Genomic DNA, 24,477 nt, shown 5'->3' on the forward strand with positions numbered 1-24,477 from the left:
GAAATGGCAGAACTTTTAGGATGTGGGACCTAGGGGAAAGAAGTTAAGTCATTGGGGGATATTGGGACCCTAGCAACTTCCTGTCTTGGTCTTTTCTTCCTGGCCACTATGGGGTAAAGAATGTTCATCCACCATGGGCTCCTGCCATGATGTACTGTGCCACCACAGTTCAAAGTTATTAAGGCCAAGTGACCACAGATAGAAACTGTGAGCCAAAATAAAATTTTCTTCATAATAAATCTTTTCTCTGTTATTTTGTCACAGTGATGGGAAACAGACTAACAGAGGGCTCTTTAACTCTCATATTTTGTATAATCTGAATGAAACCCAGCAAAGCAGAAATTTCTATAATCTCTCTCTTTTCCATTTTCTATGAGCAGATTATCCACAAAACTGAATCTTTCTGCCATTTGTGATTTTCCTCTCTGCAGCTCTATGACCTCATTTCCCTCCAGATCTTTCTTAGCTCTTTATTATTCCAGCAGGGAATACAGAGTGGTGAGAGTGGTGGTGTCCAGGGAGTTGAAATAAGAGGGATAAGAGTGGGAGTGACATTCCTCAGCAATTGCTGGGCTGCATGGTTGGAGCTACAATGAGGTAAGAGAAGGGTCAGGAGCTCACAAACGTAGGGAATGCTCACTCTCAGGGTCAAATGGGAGGTGTGTCTGACAGAATTTAGCATTTTTGTCTTACCTTATTTCATAGACTGACTTAGAAATCTAGTAAAAGTGACAGAGCCTCTCCTCGTGAGTGTTTGAGTAATTTGACTTACAATATTAGGGCTTTGCAGATCCCTAAAACCAAGGCCTGGCCTCTATTGGCCCCTGGCTCCTGGGAAAGATCTCCTTACCCATTACCCCAAGCTGGAAGTTCTGTAGGAGACCAGGGTGCTACAGCCTGCTGGGTGGAGCAAGTCCTTTATTCAGACAGGGCTCAGGGCTCAGTAGGACATGAGGCTTCACCCTGTTGTTCTTTACTGAATCTGAGAACTTAGATCTGGATGGATACTTACAAGATGATCTGCTCAGGCTCATTTCTTTAGGCACATACATTACTATCTTTATTCCCTTACGGATCTCTGGCCTGACTAACGTCACAAAGTAAACAGGCATCTTGTCCCCCATAGTTTCTCTTTCTCCCACGACCCAGAACCTAGATCTTCTCTTGCTTTGCAGGCTACACGGTGAGGACACAGCTTCCCAAACCCCAGTGGGGGCTGAATACGCCGGAGAAGGGTCACCACATCTAGGTGTTTGATGCGACCCCTGCAGGAGGAAGGAGAGGAGGGGCGGGAACTTCAGGGCCACAATTTCTGTCTGCAGCCCAGGATTCATGTACCAGGGAGGTGGGAGTCATCCACCTACAGAGGGTACTCTCCGTAGGGTGGCCCTGCTGGTCAAATAGGGCAGACCTTAGAATCACAAGGTAAAATTTCAAAAACAGTATCAAAACCAATATGCACCTGTTCAGATTTTAATGGCCAATTTTCTGTCAGTGCTATGTTCCAGGTGGAAGGGATTTTAGTACTGCAATTAAATTCTCAATATGTACTTACTGCTTCAACACACTAACCATCTGACCAAGAGGAATTTATGGGATGTCAATCAAAGATGATCAACAGATGAGGGTATCTTAGACCTAAGTCAGGATAGAGTCAAGGTTGTCTTGGCTCTAAATATCCTAAAGTGAGTATTTACTAGTTATTCCTGATGCTGGGCTGTCATGTACTTCCATTCCACTGACAAATTCTCAACCTAGTCAAATGGTTTTGGTCTCCTCTTGCAGGCTCTCGACCCTTTATCCTGTGGTCTGGCACCTACAGCTCAGTGTTTCCCTCTGATCCACCCGATGCTGACCTATCATGACCTCTTCCACAGGTATGGTCACACATGCCCCTTTCAGCTCAGGGAGTCAATATTTCCCTGTGGCAACTTACTTGGCCTCAGGATCATACTCGGCCCAGATTCTCTTAAATTCATCCAGGTGGTGGGGACCAAGGATTGACCAGTCCCTTGTCAGGTAGTCAAAGTTGTCCATGATGACAGCTACAAAGAGGTTGATGATCTGCAGGGAACAGTTGGTACCATGAGGAACTCCACAAGAACTTTCTTGCACACTTGCAACTTGAACCCACAGTTTAGCCCAGGCATGGCAGAAGCCAACATTCCTAAATACCAGCAATATGTCAGCATTTAAAATACTGGCTCCAAGAACTTGGGTCTCTTGCATATGAGCATGACTCCACTGCCCTGAGCATTGTGTGGGTGAACCCTACATGTGGGCTGGACAGTATCCCTTGTACCAAGGTGCCATGAAGGGCTGCCCAGGACAGAGGGCGGCTTTATCTGCCACCTTTCTCTCACTCCTCAGCAAGGTGCCAAATGTGTAAGTTTCTGCTGAGCCTCAACACATCCCCTTTGTCCTCTGGGGATGTGGACAAGAAAGAGGATGGCTGAGTGTGCCCTGGCCCAGCCTTGCTGCTCTTCTCTCAGTGTGGCTGGACATTACCACTGACTCAGTCTCCCTAAGTCAGTTTCTTGACAGCTGACAGTGAGCTGCAGTCAAGATCTTTGTCTGCCCTGAAACTGTCCTAGTTCCCTGTGGCCAGCAAGTCCCCGCACCTTACCAAGAAGGCACAGAGCATGTAGAAGCTGATGAAGTAGAAGACTGCGAAGCTGCTGCCACAGGGCGCCTCTCCTTCTGTGCTGTTACTGGGCTCAGATTCTGGGGCACACTTCTTGCCTGGCATGCAGGCCAGCATTGATGTCCTGCCAGGCCTCCCCCGTGGCACACCTGGAGGAGAGATGAGAGGCCCCAGCACCCATGTAGCCAATCTCACACATGCAACTGAAACTCTTTTGGCATCCTTCCCCCAAAGGAACTAGTAAAACAAATTTGGTATTTATCACTCCCTGAGTGCTCAGACATAAATATGAAAACATTCAGCATCATTTTGAAAGTTTTAAAGATTTATACAAAGGAGTAACAAATGGTACCCTCTCTGCAAACTTGCTGTTTTGTAATCCATGCAATGCTTTGAGATTTAACCATTTGGATATATTTCAGCTCTAGTTTATTTTAACTGCTATACAGGAGTACATTTCATGAATCTGCCATTAACAAAAATCACCGTGCTCTTGAGGGACATCTAGGTCTTTCAATTATTTTTCAATTAAATTTTTTTTCTATTACAATGAACACTGTGATGACCAGGCACGTCCACATCTGGGATATCTGCCCAAGAGGTGGAATTGCCAGATGACTCTTCTTTCATTTTTACTAGGTGGCTCATGTTCTCCAAGTGTTGTCCAGTTCAGACCCCTCTCATCCATGTAGGAGCAATGTCATTCCCCTCAGATGCATCAAAACTTAGTGTTTAGTGAATTTTAAAGAGTGTTGTCCACATGATGGGTTGAAATGATATTTCATTGCTGTTTTTGTTTAGTTTTAACATGGTCAGTGGGTTGAGAAGTTTTTCCCTTATGTTGAATTGTACTTCATGTTTTTGCTTTTTGCTTCATGAATTGTCTTCCTGTTCATTTATTGGCTCCTGTAGATGGTTTTTATCAAGATCCTTTGTTTTTCATATGCATTGGAAGTATCTTCCTCCAGCCTGGGGCTTGTCTCTAGGTTTTTTTTATGGTATATTTTGATAAATCTTAGTGTTTGACTTTAGTCTGGTCAAATTTATAATTTTTGTGCTATGTTTTATGCTCTTTGCATCTCATTTAATAAATTCTTTCCTGTTCTATGCATCAAGATTTTCTCCTCCTCAAGCATCTTAAGTTTCCTTTTTCACAATATTGCATGAATCTGAATTTTATTGTGTTGTGGATAGGACTATGCTTTCATCTTTTTCTGCAGAGATAACAAATTTTCTTCATGTTACTTACCTACTGATTTGAAAGAGACCTTCTGACAAATTCTGCTTCCTAGATGTGTGGGTCTTGTGCTAGACTTTTCATTCTATTATGTAGGTTTACTTGCCTAGGAGTATTGGTAACCACATTGTCATAATTATTATAGTTGATAGTGAGTCTTGCCCTCTCAGGGGAAGTGAGTTCCAGTTTGTTTTTCTTCCTTTTTCTTTATTGTTCACTTTCCTTTTCTATTCCTTAGACACATTAGGATTGCTTCATCAAGTTCTAGGAATAGTTTTATTGAGAATCTTGATGAAACTGCATTAAAATTTACATGGAAAAATCTTGATATTTTTAGGATACAAATTCTTTCAACCATCAACAGGGCATCCATTTATGTAGTCTTTATTTAATGTCTTTAGTAAAATTTTATGGTTTCCCCACATACATTTTTTTTACATTATTTCTATGTACCTTCTACCTTTTGTTGCATAGTTAAAATGGTAGTTTGCCTGGCATGGCATTATAAGTGAACAGTCCCAGCCACTTGGGAGTTTGAAGCAGGATAATCACATAATCCTTGGATTTTGATGCTAACCTGAGCAATATAGTAAGACTAATTTAAAAAAGTGGTATGCTTTAAAAATTTTATTGGTTTGCTATAGTGTAGAATATGTGATTTATGGATCCAAGATGGTGGGCTACAGGGTGACTGCATCTCCAGTCGCTCCAGAACCCAGGATTCAAGAAGGGGAGGCATTGAGAGACTCGGACTAAAACAGAGCCACGGGGTGAGTCTCCCCCACCCTGAAGTCCTACCCGGGTGGCAGGCCCGAATTCAGGTGGCTTATTAGAGTAGGGCAGAGCAGCTAGAGTCTTCCCCAGGCAGCTCTGCGCACTCCGGCGGTGGGCTCCTCCCACAGGGCCAGATTCTCCAGCATCTCGGAAAAGACCCCCCAGTGAGAGCCTTTTTGCACAGATCCAAGCTTCAAGTCCCTGAACCAGGGCGGCGAGTTCCTGCCCACAGGTTGCTTCAGGGACCAGGACAGGGCAGCCAGGGACTTCCCCAAGCAGCCCGCAGCCCGGCCCCCTCCGGTGGGAAGCGCCTTTCCAGGCTAGCTTCTCGGAGTAGACCGCCCAGTAAGAGCCTTTCTACACAGAGCCAGGTACAAGTCCCCAAGCCAGCGGTGACCTCCAGCCCGCAAGCAGCCTTTGGGACCAGGGCAAGGCAGCCAGAGACCTCTCCAGGCGGACCTGCCCCCCGGCGCCCCCCCCCACCCCCCCGCAGACTTTTTCCATGGGGTGATCCAAGATGGCGAACTAGAGGGTGACTGCATCTCCAGTCACTCCAGAACCCAGGATTCAAGAAGGGGAGGCAGTGAGAGACTCGGACTAAAACAGAGCCACGGGGTGAGTCTCCCACACCCGGTGAAGTGCTGCCCGGGTGGCAGGCCCGGATTCGGGTGGCTTATTAGAGTAGGGCAGGGCAGCTAGAGTCTTCCCCAGGCAGCTCTGTGCACTTCGGCGGTGGGCTCCACCCACAGGGCCAGATTCTCCAGCATCTCGGAGCAGGCCCCCCAGTGAGATCCTTTCTGCAAAGAACCAAGCTTCAAGTCCCTGAACCAAGGCGGCAAGTTCCTGCCCACAGGTTGCTTCAGAGACCAGGACAGGGCAGCCAGGGACTTCCCCAAGCAGCCCGCAGCCTGGCCCCCTCCGGCGGGAAGTGCCTTTCCAGGCTAGCTTCTCGGAGCAGGCCCCCCAGTGAGAACCTTTCCACACAGAGCCAGCTCCAAGTCCTGGAAACAGTAGCAGGCTAGGGGCAGCTTTCCTTGGAAGCACTGCATTATCAAGTTACTCCAAGACTTCAGGCTACTGAAGGCAGGAAGTTGAGACACTGGAAATCTACAGGACACTATAAGCCAATAGAAGAATTCTGCAATATCACAAAGTCCTACTGACATCTGACCAATATGAGAAAACAAGGGAAGAAAATGTCCCAAACAAACCTAGATACTATATCAATAAAACCCAGTGACAGCACAGCAGAAGAAATGTCAGAAAGGGAGTTCAGAATGTACATAATTAAAACAATCAGGGAAGCAAACAAGGAGATGAAAGAGCAAATGCAGGCATTAAATGATTGCACCAATCAACAGTTAAAGGAGCAAATACAGGAAGCAAGAGATCATTTCAGTAAAGAGTTAGAGATATTGAAGAAAAACCAAACAGAAATCCGTGAAATGAAGGAAACAATAAACCAAGTTAAAAACTCCATAGAAAGCATAACCAATAGGATAGAACACCTGGAAGACAGAACCTCAGATATTGAAGACAAAATATTTAACCTTGAAAACAAAGTTGACCAAACAGAAAAGATGGTAAGAAATCATGAACAGAATCTACCAGAATTATGGGATATCATGAAAAGGCCAAATTTAAGAATTATTGGGATTGAGGAAGGCTTAGAGAAACAAACCAAAGGAATGAACAATCTATTCAATGAAATAATATCAAAAAATTTCCCAAATCTGAAGAATGAAATGGAAAACCAAGTACAAGAGGCTTATAGGACTCCAAATATACAAAATTGCAACAGACCCACACCAAGGCACATTATTATGAAAATACCTAACATACAAAATAAGGACAGAATTTTAAAGGCCACGAGAGAAAAGAATCAAATTACACTCAGGGGGAAACCAATAAGAATATCAGCAGATTTTTTCAATCCAGACCCTAAAAGCTAGAAGGGCCTGGAACAACATTTACCAAGGCCTGAAAGAAAACGGATGCCAACCAAGAATCTTATACCCAGCAAAACATACTTTCAGATTTGACGATGAAATAAGATCCTTCCATGATAAACAAAAGCTAAAGGAATTTACAAAAAGAAAGCCAGCATTGCAGAACATTCTCAGCAAAATATTCCATGAGGTAGAGATGAAAAACAACAATGCAAATCAGCAACGGGAGGAACTAGCCTAAAGGAATAGCCAAATAAAGGGGAAACCAAATCATGTCAGAAAACAAAAATGAGTCAAATGACTGGGAATACAAATCATATCACAATAATAACCCTGAATGTTAATGGCCTCAACTCATCAATCAAAAGACGTAGACTGGCAGATTGGATTAAAAAGAAAAATCCAACAATTTGCTGCCTGCAAGAGACTCATCTCATAGAAAGAGATACCCATAGACTAAAGGTGAAAGGATGGGAAAAAACATACCATGCACATGGACACAGCAAAAAAGCTGGAGTATCCATCCTCATTTCAGACAATGTGGACTTCAAGCCAAAAGTAGTCAGAAGGAATAAAGAAGGACATTACATACTGCTTCAGGGAAGCATAAATCAGCAAGACATAACAATCATAAATATCGATGTCCCAAACATTGGCTCATCATATACACCAAACAAATACTTCTCAATTCCAGATAACAAATAGACCACAACACAAAAATACTAGGCGATTTTAACAAACCTCTCTCACCGCTGGATAGATCGTCCAAACAAAAATTGAATAAAGAAACCATAGATCTCAATAACACAATCAACAATTTAGACTTAACCAACTTATATAGAATATACCATCCAACAAAGAACGAATACACTTTCTTCTCAGCAACACATGGATCCTTCTCTAAAATAGACCATGTCTTATGCCACAAAGCAACTGTTAGCAAATACAAGAAGACAGAGATACTACCGTGTACTCTATCAGATCATAATGGATTGAAATTAGAAATAAATGACAGAATAAAAAACAGAAACTTCTCCAATACTTGGATATTAAATAATACACTATTATATGATGAATGGATAACAGAAGACATCAGGAGAGAAAGAAAAAAATTCTTAGAAGTAAATGAGAACAAAGACACATCATATCAAAATCTCTGGGACACGATGAAAGCAGTACTTAGAGGAAGATTTATTTCATGGGGCGCATTCAACAAAAGAAGTAGAAATCAACAAGAAAACGACTTAACACTACAGCTCAAAGCCACAGAAAAAGAAGAGCAGACCAACACCAAAAGTAGTAGAAGACAGGAAGTAGTTAAAATCAGAGCCGAAATCAACAAAATTGAAACAAAAGGAACAATTGGAAAAATTAACAAAATAAATAGTTGGTTCTTTGAAAAAATAAACAAAATTGATAAACCCTTAGCCACACTAAAAAAGAGAAAGAGGGAGAACACTGAAATTACTAAAATTCGTAATGAACAAGGAAATGGCACAACAGACACAAGTGAAATAGAAAACATAATTAGAACCTATTTTGAAAACCTATACTCCAACAGAACAGAAAACCTCGAAGACATCAACAAGATTCTAGAGACATATGAATTACCTAAACTGAACCAGGAGGACATCAATTTCAAGCAACGAAATAGAAGAGGTCATCAAAAGCCTACCAACAAACAAAAGTCCGGGACCAGATGGGTTTTCAGCCTAGTTCTACAAAACCTTTAAAGAAGAGCTCATTCCAATACTCCTCAAAGTATTCCATAAAATAGAAGAGGAGGGAACCCTCCCAAACTCATTCTATGAAGCCAATATCTCCCTGATACCTAAACCAGACAGAGACACATCAAGGAAAGAAAATTTCAGACCAATGTCCTTAATGGACATCGATGCAAAAATTCTCAACAAAATTTTAGCAAATCGCATACAAAAATATATTAAAAAGATAGTGCACCACGATCAAGTGGGTTTTATCCCAGGGATGGAAGGTTGGTTCAACATCCAGAAATGAATAAATGTCATTCACCATATCAACAGACTAAAAGTTAAGAATCACATGATTATTTCAATAGATGCAGAAAAAGCATTTGATAAAATAGACCATCCCTTCATGCCAAAAAACTAGAGAAAATTGGGGTAGTGGGAACATTCCTTAACATTGTAAAGGACATCTACGCTAAGCCCATGGCCAATATCATTCTAAATGGTGAAAAACTGAAAGCATTCCCCCTAAAAACTGGAACAAGGCAGGGATGCCCTCTTTCACCACTTCTATTCAATATCGTTCTTGAGACTCTAGCCAGTGCAATTAGACAAACCAAAGAAATTAAAGGGATACGAACTGGAAAAGAGGAACTCAAACGATCCCTGTTCGCTGATGACATGATTATATATTTAGAGGAACCTGAAAATTCCACCAGAAAACTCTTAGAACTCATAAGTGAATTCAGTAAAGTAGCAGGTTACAAGATCAATGCTCATAAATCCAATGCATTCTTATACATAAGTGATGAATCTTCACAAAGACAAATTAGGAAAACTACTCCATTCACAATAGCATCAAAAAAAAAATACTTGGGAATCAATCTCACAAAAGAGGTGAAAGACCTCTACAATGAGAACTACAGAACACTAAAGAAAGAAATTAAAGAAAACCTTAGGAGATGGAAAGATCTCCCATGTTCTTGGATAGGCAGAATTAATATTGTCAAAATGGCCATACTACCAAAAGTGCTATATAGATTCAATGCAATTCCAATTAAAATCCCAATGATGTACCTTACAGAAATAGAGCAAGCAATTATGAAATTCATCTGGAAGAATAAGAAACCCAGAATAGCTAAAGCAATCCTCAGTAGAAAGAGCAAAGCAGGGGGTATCACAATACCAGAACTTCAACTCTATTACAAAGCAATAGTAACAAAAACGGTATGGTATTGGTACCAAAATAGACAGGTAGTTCAATGCTACAGAATAGAGGACATGGACACAAACCCAAATAAATACAATTTTCTCATACTAGACAAAGGGGCCAAAAGTATGCAATGGAGTAAAGATAGCCTCTTCAACAAATGGTGCTGGGAAAAATGGAAATCCATATGCAACAGAATGAAACTAAATCCCTATCTCTCACCCTGCACAAAACTCAACTCAAAATGGATCAAGGACCTCGGAATCACACCAGAGACCCTGCAGATATAGAAGAAAAAATAGGTCCAAACCTTCAACTTGTTGGCTTAGGATCAGACTTCCTTAACAGGACTCCCATAGCACAAGAAATAAAAGCTAGAATCAACCACTGGAATAGATTCAAACTACAAAGCTTTCTCTCAGCAAAGGAAACTATCAGTAACGTGAACAGAGAGCCTACAGAGTGGGAGAATATCTTTGCCACTCATACTTCAGATAGAGCACTAATTTCCAGAATCTATAAAGAACTCAAAAATCTCTACACCAAGAATACAAACAATCCAATCAATAAATGGGCTAAGGAAATGAACAGACACTTCACAGAGGAAGATGTACAAGCAATCAACAGATATAGGAAAAAATGTTCAACATCTCTAGTAATAAGAGAAATGCAAATCAAAACTACCCTAAGATTTCATCTCACCCCAATTAGAATGGCAATTATCAAGAACACAAGCAAACAATAGGTGTTGGCAAGGATGTGGGGAAAAAGGTACACTCATACCTTGCTGGTGGGGTTGCAAATTAGTTCAGCCACTCTGGAAAGCAGTGTGGAGATTCCTCAGAAAGCTTGGAATGGGACCACCATTTGACCCAGCTATGCCACTCCTTGGCCTATACCCAAAGGACTTAAAATCAGCATACTACAGAGATACAGCCACATCAATGTTCATAGCTGCTCAAATCACTATAGCCAGATTGTGGAACCAACCTAGATGCCCTTCAGTTGATGAATGGATAAAGAAACTGTGGCATATATATACAATGGAATATTACTCCACCATGAAGAATGATAAAATCATGGCATTTGCAGGCAAATGGATGAAATTGGAGGATATCATGCTAAGTGAGATAAGCCAATCTCAAAAAACTAAAGGACGAATGATCTCGCTGATAAGCGGATGAGGACATATAAGCGGGGTATGAGGGTTTAGCGTTAGGGTTAGGGTTAGGTTTAGGGTTAAGGATAAGGTGGGTGGTAAAAATGGAGAAAGGAAGGACTGTATAGAGGGAAAAGAGGGGTGGGAGGGGCAGGGGGGAAGGGAAAAAATAACAGAATGAATCAAACAATATTGCCCTATGTAAATTTATGATTTTCAATTAAAATGAAAAAAAAGAATATGTGATTTATATACAGATTTGCTGAACTTTCTTTCTAGTTATAACAAATTATCTGTAGTTTCTCTTGTACATTTTACACAGGCAAGTTTTTTGAATTTTTTGTTTCTGCTCTCAGTCTTACCCTTCAGTTTATTCTATTTATTGCACTGGATAAAACTTGCAATATGTTTTACAAAGGGAGATAGCATAGGATCTTATCCATGATAATTACTAATTAGTTATTTCATTACAAGATAGCAATTGTTTCTCTTCATTCATTTCCCACCTAACTAATCCTATTCATTGTTATAGAGATTTTTAATTGATTTGCTTGGTTTTTCTACTTGGATTAGCCTGTTGTTTTCAACCAATGGCAGTTATGTCAACACATTTTCTCTCCTCTTGTCTTCTTCCTGTTCTGTGGATTGAACCCAGGGATGCACTCCTTCTGGGCTTGTACTCTATCACTGAGCTACCTCCCCAGCTCCATTCATATTTTCAATTTTATAACTTCTTGTTTCTTTTCTCCTTATGTTCATATTATGGAATGAGTGTGGAGGTTCCCCACCTGTTTCTAGTCCTGAAAAGTTTTTATAATATAGGAACATTCTATTCTTTTAAAGTTTGTTAGAAATCACAAATAAAAATATTGAAGCTTGGCCTCCTTTGAAGGTTAAATTTTTGACTACCCTTTCAATTTCTATTGTTATTAATACTATTTATTTATTTATTTAGAGCATTTCAATGTAGCAGTGATGCCAACCTACATGTTATATGAGATGGCTATGCTTATGTCAAATCTATATTGAATCTGTGACAGTCCAGAAAGATGTTTTATTCATGGTAAACTTTTTAAATGACTATTTCATTTTCTAAAGTTTCATTTTCTCTGATTAATACATTTATCAGGTATTGTTTCAAAATGTTTTTTCTTAGCAGCTTTTGTAATTCATATTTTCCTATATAAAAGCATTGACTTTACTTAGATTTTCAAATATATTGACATAAACTTGCTCATAATATCCATTCCCCCTTTTTAAGGTCTAATCTTATTAATTACTTTTAGAAAATTTTGTTTTTTTATTGGACTCAAACTCAGAGTCAGACTGTCTCAGAGAATATGGCTTCTATCATTTGGTAAATCTGTTCCTAGAATTTCTCTTGATGACCTTTATTTTTTTGACCCAGAGTCTAGCATATTCTTGGCCTCTTGCTTAATTTTCTTAGCATCCTGATTCTTTAGGATGACATGTAGTGTCTGTGTTGCAGCACAGGTGGAGTAGCAAGAGGCTGAATTGTGGACACTTTGGTTCCAGGTTTCTGACATTCTTTGTTGAGGTCTTTGGTATAGTTCAGGTCAGGGATGTCCCCAGAGGGCACACGTGTTGAAGATTTGGTCCCAGGTCTGTGTCTCTTTTGGGAGGTGGTGGAACCTTGAGGAGGTAGGGACTAGTGGAAGGAAGTTAAGTCCTTGGGGAAATACACTTGAAGCAGATATTGGAAACATGTTCCCTTCCTCACTTTCTTTGCTTCCTGGAACCTCGAGGTGAGCAACTCTGTTCCACCATGAGCTTCCTATCATGATGTTCTGCATCACCACAGGCTCAAAGAAATGGCATCAAATAACCCTGGATGGAAATCCCCGAAAACCCAGGCCATATTTAACCTTCTTTTTCCCATATTTTAACCTTTATTTTATTTATTTATTTTTATGTGATGCTGAGGCTTGAACCCAGTATGCACACATGCTAGGCAAGCACTGTACCACTGAACTACAACCCAACCCCTTTTTCTCTTTTTAAGTGAATTGTCTCTGGTATTTTGGCAAAGTGATGAATCTAACTAACACGGGTTTACACACACATACACACACACAAACTGGTGGATCTCATATGCTTTAGAGATATTTGAAAATCTGTGGGTTTTGCTAGCTTTTTTGAGTCCCAGGTGATGAAATATAGTAGTATCAGCCCAACCAGGAAGATTCTTTCTCACAATAACCAAATGGAGAACATTCAACACCGTGCAACCCTGAATAGAGCAGCACTTGTTTTCCTCCAGTTCCCCTTGGTCTGTAACAGGAATGGGCCTTACCCAGTTGGAGGTGCGCATAGCTGTGCTTCAGAGGGAAACCTCCTTGTCACTCCTGCCACTGAATCAAAACACATAACCCTTCCATCCTCTTCTCAGAGGGCAGGAGTAACTTCTGTGGCCATTCACTTCTCATAAAAGGTACCAAGTTTGTGTTCATGGTCTGCTTTAATGAGTTTCTACCAGTTAGTGGCTGGAAAGATGTTCAGCATCTTCAAGTAGCTGATCACCTCTGAGGTGCCCTTTTAAAAAGCATAAAACTCTCTTATTTTAAAAATCACTTCTGTGTCCATAATTATGTTGCTTTTTGTATGCCTGATATTGTTGTGTCTTTTTACAAAAATCTGGGTTTGATAAAGGTCTTACTTATTGGGTGTTGCAATTCAACTTTAGTGTTTATTGATAAAATCTATTTTCATTTCATATTTCAGTGATTTATGCTTTTATTTTATGAATGCAGTCTTCCTATTTTTTCACTTTTCTTTTGGCATCTATCAGTTTAATTTTTAAAATGAATAAAGTCTACATTCTGAATTTTCCATTGGTATCCAGGGGTCATCTCATATATTGAATACAACACTACCAATGATTGCTATGTAGCTGTAGTTTCAATTTTGAGTTATTTAGAAGAATAAATTAAATATTTTAATGGAGAGGTTTCAGAGGGGCTATTGCTTTTAGGGTTAAATTCTAATTTTCTATATTGAAGTCAGAGAAATTTTAGCATTTGTTAAATTCTGCTTTGTGACAAGTTATGGCTAATTTTTGTGAATATTTCTAGGTGTTTATAAAGGTGTTTATTTCACCATTTAAATAGTAGAATTTACTAATCTGTTAACTGCATTATTTGGCTTTTCTTTACCCTTCTTCTACTTTGACCTGTCTGATCTGTCACTTTCTGTGACCAGCATTCAGCTCTCACTCTGTGTGTGTGTGTGTGTGTGTGTGTGTGTGTGTACTTATTTTCTCCTTCAAGAAAATAAACTCAGTTCATACCTCTCTGGATAAGTCCTCCTCCCAGTATCCTCTCTGGGAATCAGGAAAGAAAGAGAAGATGTGCTGGAGGTAGACTGGGCAGGTGGCATCTTTTCTGATGTGGGTTCCCTGAGGGGAGAGGCACATTCTGCCTCCACAGACTCCAAAGTTCAGGGATGAAATATGAATAGCCACTGCTTCCAGCTTGCAAGAAGTAGCAAATTATCCCCAATAGAGTTAGTCACTAAGGAACCAGGCGTCCAAGGCCATGACTCCAGGTCTCTCCTATGCCTCGTATTTGTTAACCCTGAGCTTAGACTCCTGTAGTTTTTGTGAATATCATATGGTGGAACAACCTTGGTGGATCATTCCTTTATCAATGCCAAATGACCCCCTTTTGTACCATACCTTTCCCCTGGGATTCTGTTTGTTCTGGTACTGCTGTTATCCCACCAGCACTTTGAACACTGCTTTGCATCCCTCCTCCATCCCTTTATGTTCATCCTCTTTAGATCATTTTGTTTTACTGTCTCTCTCAGAAATAGGCTACAGCTAGAATTTCTTTTTCTTCATTTTCCGTTTTTTGTACTGGGGATGAACCCAGGAGCCCTTAACCAGTGAGCCACATTCCCAGCCCTTTTCCCTTTTTTATACTTTGAGACAGGTTGTCTGTAAATTGCTTTAGGGCCTCACTAAGTTGCTGAGGCTGGCTTTGAACTTGTGATCCTCCTTCCTCAGCCTCCCAAGGCACTGGTTGATTTCTTAAAGTGAATAGTAGAGTATTGCTCTTTTATGGAGAAATTTAACTCATTTAATTTTTAGTAATCATTAATGTCCTTATTCTTATTGTCTTTGTTTGGCCTTCTTATTTTATTTTTTCAATTTCCACATTTTACTTTATTTTTTGGTACTTTTGCCCGTCTTTCCTTTTCATAAATTGCTAAGGTTTTCTTTGTCCATTTTTTCCATTTGTGGCTTGGAATGTACCATTTTTCTAGTTTTTGACCTTTCAATATTTATTATATATGTTTGTACACACTTTCCCCTTAGTTGTATAAAGAGTCACACAGTATCTACTTCTAATACCAGAGAAGAATCCTGGCATGGTTTCATGGTTCTCAATTTTCTAGTATCTCATTCCTAACTTGTTGAGATATTATGGAAATTTACTCCAAGTTGTAATTAAGATTTTGAACATTTCCCTTTATCAATTTTCTTGGCGCATTCTCCAGCACTGCAAAAATCTTCATATAAATGTTACGATTTCTATGTTTATAAGTCATAACTATAAATGTTACAGCTCATATCTTGATTCTGCTCATTCTCTTTCTAGATTATTGTTCATTCTGTGAATGTACATCCTTGTATAATTGCCATGAGGCAGGCTTATGCAAGAGAGTAAACTTCTGAGGTATTTATATTTTCGGAAATGTTGATTTTGTATTGCTACTTGAATACTGACTGGACTGCATATAGGAGTCTCAACTCAAAAGTACATTTTCCTTATAGTTTTGAACACATTATTCCTTTAGCTTCAAGTGTGCATTTCTGTTGAAGAGAAGTCCAAGACCAGTGGATGCTTTTCAAAGCAGTCTTCCTTCTCTTTGGCAACACAGTTCTGGAGAGACTGGAGAGACTCTTCTTTCTTCATTGAGTGATCTTGGCACTTGTGTCAAAAATCTATCGACCATAAATGTTGGGTTTACTTCTGGGATCTCTGTCCTGCTCCATTAGTCCATCTGTCTGTCTTTATGTGACCACCAGGCTGTTTTGATTACTGTAGCTTTGTAATGGTTTTGAAGTCAGGTAGTGTGATGCCCCCAGCTGTGCTGTTTTTGTTTCTCCAGATTGCTGTGGCTATTCAGGGTCCTTGGGGGTTCCATAGACATTTTGTTTCTATTTCTGTGAACGATGACATTGGCATTTTGATAGGGATTGCATTGAATTTGCAGATTGCATGCGTAGTATGGACACTAAAAATATTAAATCATTTAATCCATGCACACGGGAACTTTCCATGCATTTGTGTTGCAACTATTTCTATCATCAGTGTTTTATAGTTTTTGGTACACAGATCTTTCAATTCCTAGTTTAAGTTTACTTTTATTTCTGCATGCTTAGGGAATGCCATTGGCTGTTTATTGCTTTTTCAGGTAGAGTACTGTTAGTGCAAAGAATGCAACTGATATTTGTGTGTTGATTTTGTAGCCTGAAAATTACTGAATTTATTTATGAGTTCTAACAGTGTTGTTTTGTTTTTGTTTGGTGTGGAATCTTTAGGGTTTTCTATACAAGATCATGTTATCAGCAAAGGATACTTTCACTTCTCTCTGTCCTACCTGAATGTGTTTTATTTTAGGCTAGAACTTAGAAGATTATGTTGAATGGAAGAGCTAAGAGGAGGCATCCTTGCCCTGTTCCTGATCTTTTGCCTACTGAGTAGATGTAACTTGGGGCTTTACACACACGGCATTTATTGGGTTCAGGTAACTAACTTACTTCTATGCATGATTTGTTGAAAGGTCTCATCATGAATGGAGGTTGAACTTTGTCAAATGCTATTTCTGCACCTGTTGAGAGCATCAGAAGGTTTTTGTCCTTCATTTTGTTAATGTGCTCTATCATATTTATTGATTTGCATATGTTGAACCAACCCTGCATTGCTGGTTTAAATCCCACTTGATTGTGGGAATGATGCTTTTCATGTATGGTTTAATTCAGTTTGCTTATATTTTGTTGAGAATTTTTGCAAATATGCTTATCAAGAGTATTGATCTGTAGTTTTGGTTCCGTGTAGCATCTTTTTCTGACTTTGATATCAGAGTAATGCTGGTCTTGTGAAACTTCAATTTGTTGATGTTTTCCCATTTTGTAAGATTTTAGAACATCTTCTTTACTGTTCATATTCTAAAAAGTAATCATAATGTGTCTAGTTAAGGATTTTTAAAATTACCCTCTTCTGCAAATAGTAGGCCATTTCAAACTGAAGGTGCCTAGTTTTATTTAAAATTCTAATTGATCATTTTTTATGTCACTCTGTCCATTCCTTCTGTTCTTTTTGTCTGAAGTTTATCTTACAGAGATAGAATTTTTGTGGTCTTACCCTTCATGTTTTAACTGTCATTTCATATTTTCTTTATCCTTTGGATATATTAGAAGAGAGTGCTCTGGTTAATCTGCCAGTGTATTAATTTATTCTTCAACTGTGTCCCCTCTTTTATGCATCCTACTTTTTAAAAATATTTCAACCTTTGTATTTTTCTCTTTTTAGTACACACTTTCCTTCTCTCTCTCTCCACTTTGGATTTGTCCAGGGGGCACTTTACCTCTGAACTAGATCCCCAGTCCTTTTTACTTTTATTTTAATTTTTTTAATTTTGAGACAGGGTCTCATTGACTAGCTTAGGACCTCACTAAATTGCGGAGATCATCTTTGTACTTGTGATCCTCCTGCTTCAGCATGCCATGTCACTGGGATTATAGGCACACTACATTGTGCCCAGCTGATTTTGCTCTTTTTCGTGAGGGCTGCTATTGGGTGTTGCTCCTGCTCCTGCTACTACTTCTAGTTTAACAGATGAGTTGTGTTCTATGATCTCTTGAAAGATATTAATTATATTTATTGTAATTATATTAGACATCAGAGAATTATATTTATTTCAATAAATAGAACAAATTCCATTTATTCCTTTTCCTCATTCATCTGTGGGTCAAGTGTGAGGCCTCTCTTTCTTGATGGAGTTTTCATCCAAATACTTCGGGATTATTGTTGATCTCTCTTTGTGATCGAGAACTCAGTTCATACCTCTCTGGATAAGTCCTCCTCCCAGTATCCTCTCTGGGAATCAGGAAAGAAAGAGAAGATGTGCTGGAGGTAGACTGGGCAGGTGGCATCTTTTCTGATGTGGGTTCCCTGAGGGGAGAGGCACATTCTGCCTCCACAGACTCCAAAGTTCAGGGATGAAATATGAATAGCCACTGCTTCCAGCTTGCAAGAAGTAGCAAATTATCCCCAATAGAGTTAGTCACTAAGGAACCAGGAGTCCAAGGCCATAACCCCTTGTATTTGATAACCCTGAGCTTAGAGATTCTCCGGGGTGCTCTCACTTCTCCATGGTTTCAACCCATGTGGAGGTGTGTGCTCCTCAGGTCTTGTTCCTTTGTCGGTTGAATCCCACCTGCTTTCTTCCATTTAAGAATCCCTTAACATTCTGGTGAACCTAAGCAACTCATGTTTATGTTTATTTTTCTAACCTCAGTACTGTTATGGATTTATTCTTTTAAGAAATGTCTTCTGTCTTCCAGAACGTTAGGAAAGGAGAGGAGAAGGGCCGAGGTTGATCATGCTGAGATCTGTGTACAACTCTGCCTTTAAATGTGGCACAGGCTTGAGTGCTACTATTGAGTGGCAGCTTACTACAGCCCTTCTATTCTGATAGTTTTCACTCTGAGGGAGGTGGTGATGTCAGACTGATATTTAGGGACTCCATTAGTATGCTATACTACATTTTGAGCAATTATGATACTCAGACTTGAGGAATGGGTCCTGTGAGAGATGGAAAGGGAGAATTATCTGATAAAGGGTCCCCAGACCCCTTGGGAAGGGGACTCCAGGAATCCCTACCTCTCCTAGTGCCACATGTAGAACAGATGAGCTACCACAGACTTTAGAAATCATCTGGTCCAGGAATTGTCATGACCTGAATGAGAAGGAGAAGCATGCTGCAGAATGGAGTCACTCAGGGGCACTGTGAGAAACAACCGCTTCCCCAGACGTCCAGAGGTGGTGGCCTTCCAAAAAGTCTGGAGGCCTAAGGTTGACTTCAGTGTGGTTAAAAGTATATATAAATCTATATGTGTATATAAATGTACATATTTATAAAAAGTACATATATATAATGTACATATATATATATAAAAGTGTATATAAATCTAAATATATATGCTGGTATTCTACATAATGTATAATCAGAAGAATGAGAGAAAATATACTCCATTGTATATGATATGTCAAAGTGCATTCTACTGTCATGTGTAACTAAATAAAACAAATGAAAACTAAGTGAAGGTGGACATAACCACCTAACTCAGCAGATGGCACACACAGTAGCATAGTGATCAACATCTATATTTGTTTTATGGGGAAACTGAGGCTCAGAGAAGGTAGATGTCCTGCTCTAGGTCACAAAGCCAGCATGCTGCACACTTGGCTTTGAAGCTGTTCAGATTTCAAGCGAGGGTGCTTTCAGTATTTGACTTTGATCCCATGATGGCTTTGGGTGGTAACCAGCAGGTGTCAGTGTCCAACAGGTTGTCCAACACGTTGCTCATGGAAAGTTAATAGGAAAAACAATGAAGCCAGCGGCTTCCTACTCAGGGAGGGGTAGTGAGGGGAGCACCCACTCTGTCCTTTCCCTCTCCCTACTCACTTCACTCTACTTCTAACCCAGGCCACAGGTCATCATGCAGGTGTGTATGCGTGCACCTGTGTCCTCGGACACCTACCTGAAGAGCAGCAGCACGGCTTGGGGGAAGGTCTGAAAATTGTTGTTCCGGTTGATCTCTGTGGTGTCATTCAGGGCAATTTTTCCAAACACCTAGCAGAAGAAAGGAGGAGAAATTTCGGCGACCTGTGAGAAGAAGACCCTGATTCCCAACACTTTTTCAATGGTCTCTTTACAGAACAAAGTGACTCAGGGATTGCCTGACCTGTACCCCAAACAGAGTCTCCTGATGTGACCTGGCCAGCACCTTTGGCCACACCCATTCTTGGTCCCAGTTCTCCATGGACACGTGTAAACAGAATTGTGCCCTTGGCCCTCAGCAAAGCTCCCCACAGCCAGCAGGCGCTGTGGCTGAGAGCAGTGGAGGCTGTGACCAGGACCTGCTCCTGTGCAGGGATGCAGGGCTCACTGCCTTCTTCCCTTTGCCATTTTAGCTCCTATGTCCAAATATAGGTTCTTGGACTAGAGTGATATTGAATGGATGATCGGGAGCTTGGACAAGCTTCATTGATTCCCCCCAAGAAGAGGCTTTCTCTTTTATTTTATTTTTCCTGGCCGTTTAAAGCTATGCCAATCCTGGAAACCGGCCCCTTTAATCAGGAGTCAGGGGAGCTAGCTCTTTTCATCACAAAGGTTTGGACCCATGAACCTTCAGTCTTTCTGCAGTGAGCAAGTGGGGAGTGTGCTTAGGCTCCTGGCCAGTGTGCAGTGCTGGGCTGGGGAAGTGCTGCCCAGTCTGAAGGGGACTCAGCAGGAGCTCCAAAGAGGCTGCAGAAGTCTGGATTGGGGAAGGAGAAGGAGCTGTGGGCATCTGTGAGGGGGGCCCCAAGAACTGCTGCACATTCGAGGAGACACTACCTTCCTCCCTTTCTCCATTCCCTCTCTCTTCTTGCCTCTCAGTCCTCAGTGTGTGAATGCCATTGGGCAGAGGGTAATTCTCAGGCTCTTCAGACATGGGCAAAGCAGGGGTTGCTGGTCAGAGGCCTTCTTGCTGTTTCTGAGAAGGGGCTGTTTTTTGATGAGGCCAACTGCATTTATCTGAGTTTCCCTTACCAGTTGTAGAACCCAGACCTGGGACCCTGGCGGAGGAGCCGGGTGAGGCGCTCTTCCTACCTGCATCCCAATAACTGCGTAGATGAAGAACAGCATCACTATCAGAAGGGCCACATAGGGCAGGGCCTGGAAGGAAGAATAGAGCACACCAATTAGGCCCAGGGGAGAGGCAGGCTGGATCCCTGTCCTGGGAGCACTGGGTCCCCATCTCTTCAGCCATCAGCTGCTGCCTGACTTGGGGCAGAGGGCACTTACAAGGGCCCTACAGAAGAACTGGGCACCTGGGAGAGAGCTTGAGAAATGGGCACTGACTTCTCATTTTAGTTTTTATTTACTTTTTGTAGTACTGGGAATGAAATTCAGCAGAGCTGAAACTCAGTAGAGTTCCATCTGGGCTCATAGGTTGGTTTTAAAAGCAGGCTGCAGTGTGATGGATGCAGTGTGATACTGCTTAGGTAAGAAGAGTCGAGGTGGAGCAGAACGTCCTCCAACTGTGCCTAAATATTTGCACGAGGAAGGAGAGAGTGGTGGAAGAGGCACGCCACACTGGCCATTGACACCCATGGAGAGGTGGAGGAGGCAGGTCGGGCCCCTCTTTATTTGGTCTACTTTTGGTCCACTGGTTGTGGGAGCAGGTTTTACTGTTGTGAAACTACTTTCCAGATCCCAGAGCTTGGGCAAGTTACCAAACTTCTCCAAACTGCAGTTTTCTCATCTGATGTGTGGGACAATGATGGCCTCTGGGAAACTCTGTGGCATTTAAATGACTAGAGGCTTACAGAGTGCTTAGTGCACTACCTCACAAAGTCACGCGCCACACATTTTATTCACTCAACATATGTAACAATTTAATGTTCCAGAGCAAAGGCCATCTCTCCGGGAGGAGTGGGGGGCACCATGGGCCTCCACACCAATTCCTTTTGTGGGATCCTGGAGCCCAACATGCAGGATCCTAAGGAAATGCATCGCCAGCCACCGCGCACCACTAGAGGGCACTGCAAGATCACTCAATGCTTTTCCCACCAAGCCACACTGGGCTCCTCATCAAGTGCCATTCCTCACAGTCAATCCAGCCTGTTGCCTCTTTCTAGTCCAAGGAAAGGTGGGGGTGGGGTTGATGTATGGCCACTCACAGCTTTGGAACCCAGGGATCAGTGACCAGGTCAGACACCAGGGATCAGTGACCTGGTCAGACCTGTTCCTGCTCCCATTAGGACTGATAATTCAAATTCCCAGGGTGCTGCCCCTCCCCCACCTGGGGGGTGTGGAGTCAGCCTGGGCTTGGCTGGAGGAGCAGTGATTCCCAGAGCGCAACAGCCTGGGGCCTTGCCTACTGGTCCAGCAGATGGTCTCTGTGGCCCTGCCTGGTGGGGAGTGACTTTGGGATGGGACTCCAAAGCAGGGAAGCACTGGGCCCCAGAGCACCTGTCCTCTGGCTGCAACCACAGCTAGAGACACACGTGGACCAGAGACCAACTTCATGTCCTGTTTGAGGCCTGGACTGGCCAGGGCAGGGGACCTGGAGATAGATCTTTAGAGATGATGATTGTCCACATCCTGGGGACTCTGAGAGTGGTACTTGCACAGTGATACTTGTGCCAAGCCAGGGGAGCACTTAGGGACTTCTGCAGTCATCACCAAGGAATCCCAGGGACCTAACAGCTGTGCTTCTCTTTAACTTCACACTTACATAACACTCCTCAGGGCTGCCAGGTGTGATTGTGAGCCTGTTTTTACAGGTGGAAAATGATGATCGAGAAAAGGAAATTAACCATGCAGTAGTTAGGCAATCCTGAGGTCCCTCAAGGGGGATGCTTTCCTGGAGTGGAGTGACAGCAGGGTCCCTTAGAATTTGGTTACTGACATAACCAGGTAGGGACAGCAAGGAGATTCCCAAACTCTAGGAATTGGAGGGGGCCAGAGAGGGTAGCAGATGATCTAGGCCTGTGTTTTTCTGATTTGTTCCATCCCACATAACCCCTTTGTCCTGTTGAGGAGAAATGCATAAATGAGAGGAGAGAGCAGAACCACTTCAATCTCCCCTGTCCTCCCACCCTCTGTACCCTGCCTTCAGGGAAATGTGGGGCTCCAGGAGTCAGCTTTTGAAAACCACAGATTAGTTTCATCGTCTCATCTCAGAAATGAAGAGAGTGGCATTTCAAGATGGCGGACTAGAGGGAGGCTGCATTCCTTGTTGCTCCATAATTCCGGTTTCAAGCAGAGGATATCTGTTTCTCCGTGAGGCAGTTTTTGCTGCTTATCGATCCCCTGGTGTTTACCCATTTGTCTGCTGTGATGACCTGCAGTCTGCCAGCATATCGACACCTTTTTAGAGAGCAGATTGCTCACTGTCAGGCGTCTATCTTCTGCCATTTCCTGCCTCTCGCCTGTCCATCACCTGCCTTACTCCTATTCATCATCCAATCCTCGTGGTTCAACTCCCGATCATCTGACAACAATCAGCAAACTGATCGCCAACTGCCAGTGGAGCATCGGCTGCCTGCTGCTGCCTGGAAGTTCACTGTTACAGTACCTGCAGGTTTGATTACAAGTGGCTGCCGCCATTTTGAGACAACAGCCAGGCCCGTTAGGACCCCTGGCCAGACTGACTGAGCCCCGTCTCCAGGATCTCTCAGTCCAACCAATCACTCCCTGCCTCTGGGGCCCTCTACATCAACTGACTATCCCTGCCACCAGGACCCCCAGACCAACATACCGTGCCCTATCACTGGGACCCCAGACCGACTGATTACACCCGGCCTACAGGATCCCACAACCACACCAAACACACTGGACCTCCAGGACCCCTGACTGACCAACTGCATCCTATCTCCAGGACCTCCAGCTGACCACGTCCACCCCTGAGCTGCAGCTCCTCATTTGCCAACACATTTCAAAGCCGGAGCAGCCATGTTGGATAATCCTGGAAGCCGTAGCTCCAATTTTTGGGTGGGGCAAATCCCATCCTGCGATGCCTGCTGGAGGCTTGAAGCTCATTGTCAGGTACCTCTCATGCATCAGGCTACTAAACACTGGGAGGTTTCATTAGTATATGACTGTTATAGAATAGATTTTCTTTTTCTCCTTTTTAAAAAAAATTTAAGTTTTTATTTCTTTACTTTTCTTGCTCTCTTTTCCTTATGTTTACCTGTTCCCTCAGAGTCTCTTTCTCCCTTTTTTGCATGCTAACATCTGATTTTGTACAGAATAGAGGACACGGACACAAACCCAAATAAAGACAATTTTTTCATACTAGACAAAGGTGCCAAAAATATGCAATGGAGAAAAGATAGCCTCTTCAACAAATGGTGCTGGGAAAAATGGAAATCCATATGCAACAGAATGAAATTAAACCCCTATCTCTCACCCTGCACAAAACTCAACTCACAATGGATCAAGGACCTTGAAATCACACCAGAGACCCTGCATCTTATAGAAGAAAAGTAGGTCCAAATTTTCACCTTGTTGGCTTAGGATTAGACTTCCTCAACAGGACTCCCATAGCACAAGAAATAAAAGCAAGAATCAATAACTGGGATAGATTCAAACTAAATAGCTTTCTCTCAGCAAAGGAAACTATCAGCAATGTGAAGAGAGAGCCTACAGAGTGGGAGAATATCTTTGCCTCTCATACTTCAGATAGAGCACTAATTTCCAGAATATATAAAGAACTCAAAAAACTCTACACCAAGAATACAAATAACCCAATCAATAAATGGGCTAAGGATATGAACAGATACTTCACAGAAGAAGATCTACAAGCAACCACCAAACATATGAAAAAATGTTCACCATCTTTAGTAATAAGGGAAATGCAAATCTAAACTACACTAAGATTCCATCTCACCCCAATTAGAATGGTGATTATCAAGAATACAAGCAACAATATGTGTTGGAGAGGATGTGGGGAAAAAGGTACACTCATACATTGCTGGTGGGCCTGCAAATTAGTGCA

General features: G+C 41.8%; 1 protein-coding gene across 1 annotated transcript in view; it reads right to left on the reverse strand.

Moving 5' to 3' along the window:
* Positions 1-1,131: 1,131 nt before the first annotated feature.
* Positions 1,132-24,477, reverse strand: part of LOC306661376 (voltage-dependent L-type calcium channel subunit alpha-1C-like) — a 448,729-nt gene continuing 425,383 nt past the window's right edge. The window contains exons 3-7 of the mRNA XM_079140354.1: positions 20,583-20,648; positions 19,471-19,562; positions 2,627-2,793; positions 1,937-2,064; positions 1,132-1,265 (exon numbers count right to left, since the gene is read on the reverse strand). Coding sequence (XP_078996480.1) covers positions 2,718-2,793; positions 19,471-19,562; positions 20,583-20,648 — 234 coding nt within the window. The 3' untranslated portion in view covers positions 1,132-1,265; positions 1,937-2,064; positions 2,627-2,717. The remainder of the gene's footprint in view (positions 1,266-1,936; positions 2,065-2,626; positions 2,794-19,470; positions 19,563-20,582; positions 20,649-24,477) is intronic.

The sequence above is a fragment of the Sciurus vulgaris genome (genome assembly GCF_902686455.1).
Source record: "Sciurus vulgaris genome assembly, chromosome: 5".
NCBI lineage: Eukaryota > Metazoa > Chordata > Mammalia > Rodentia > Sciuridae > Sciurus > Sciurus vulgaris.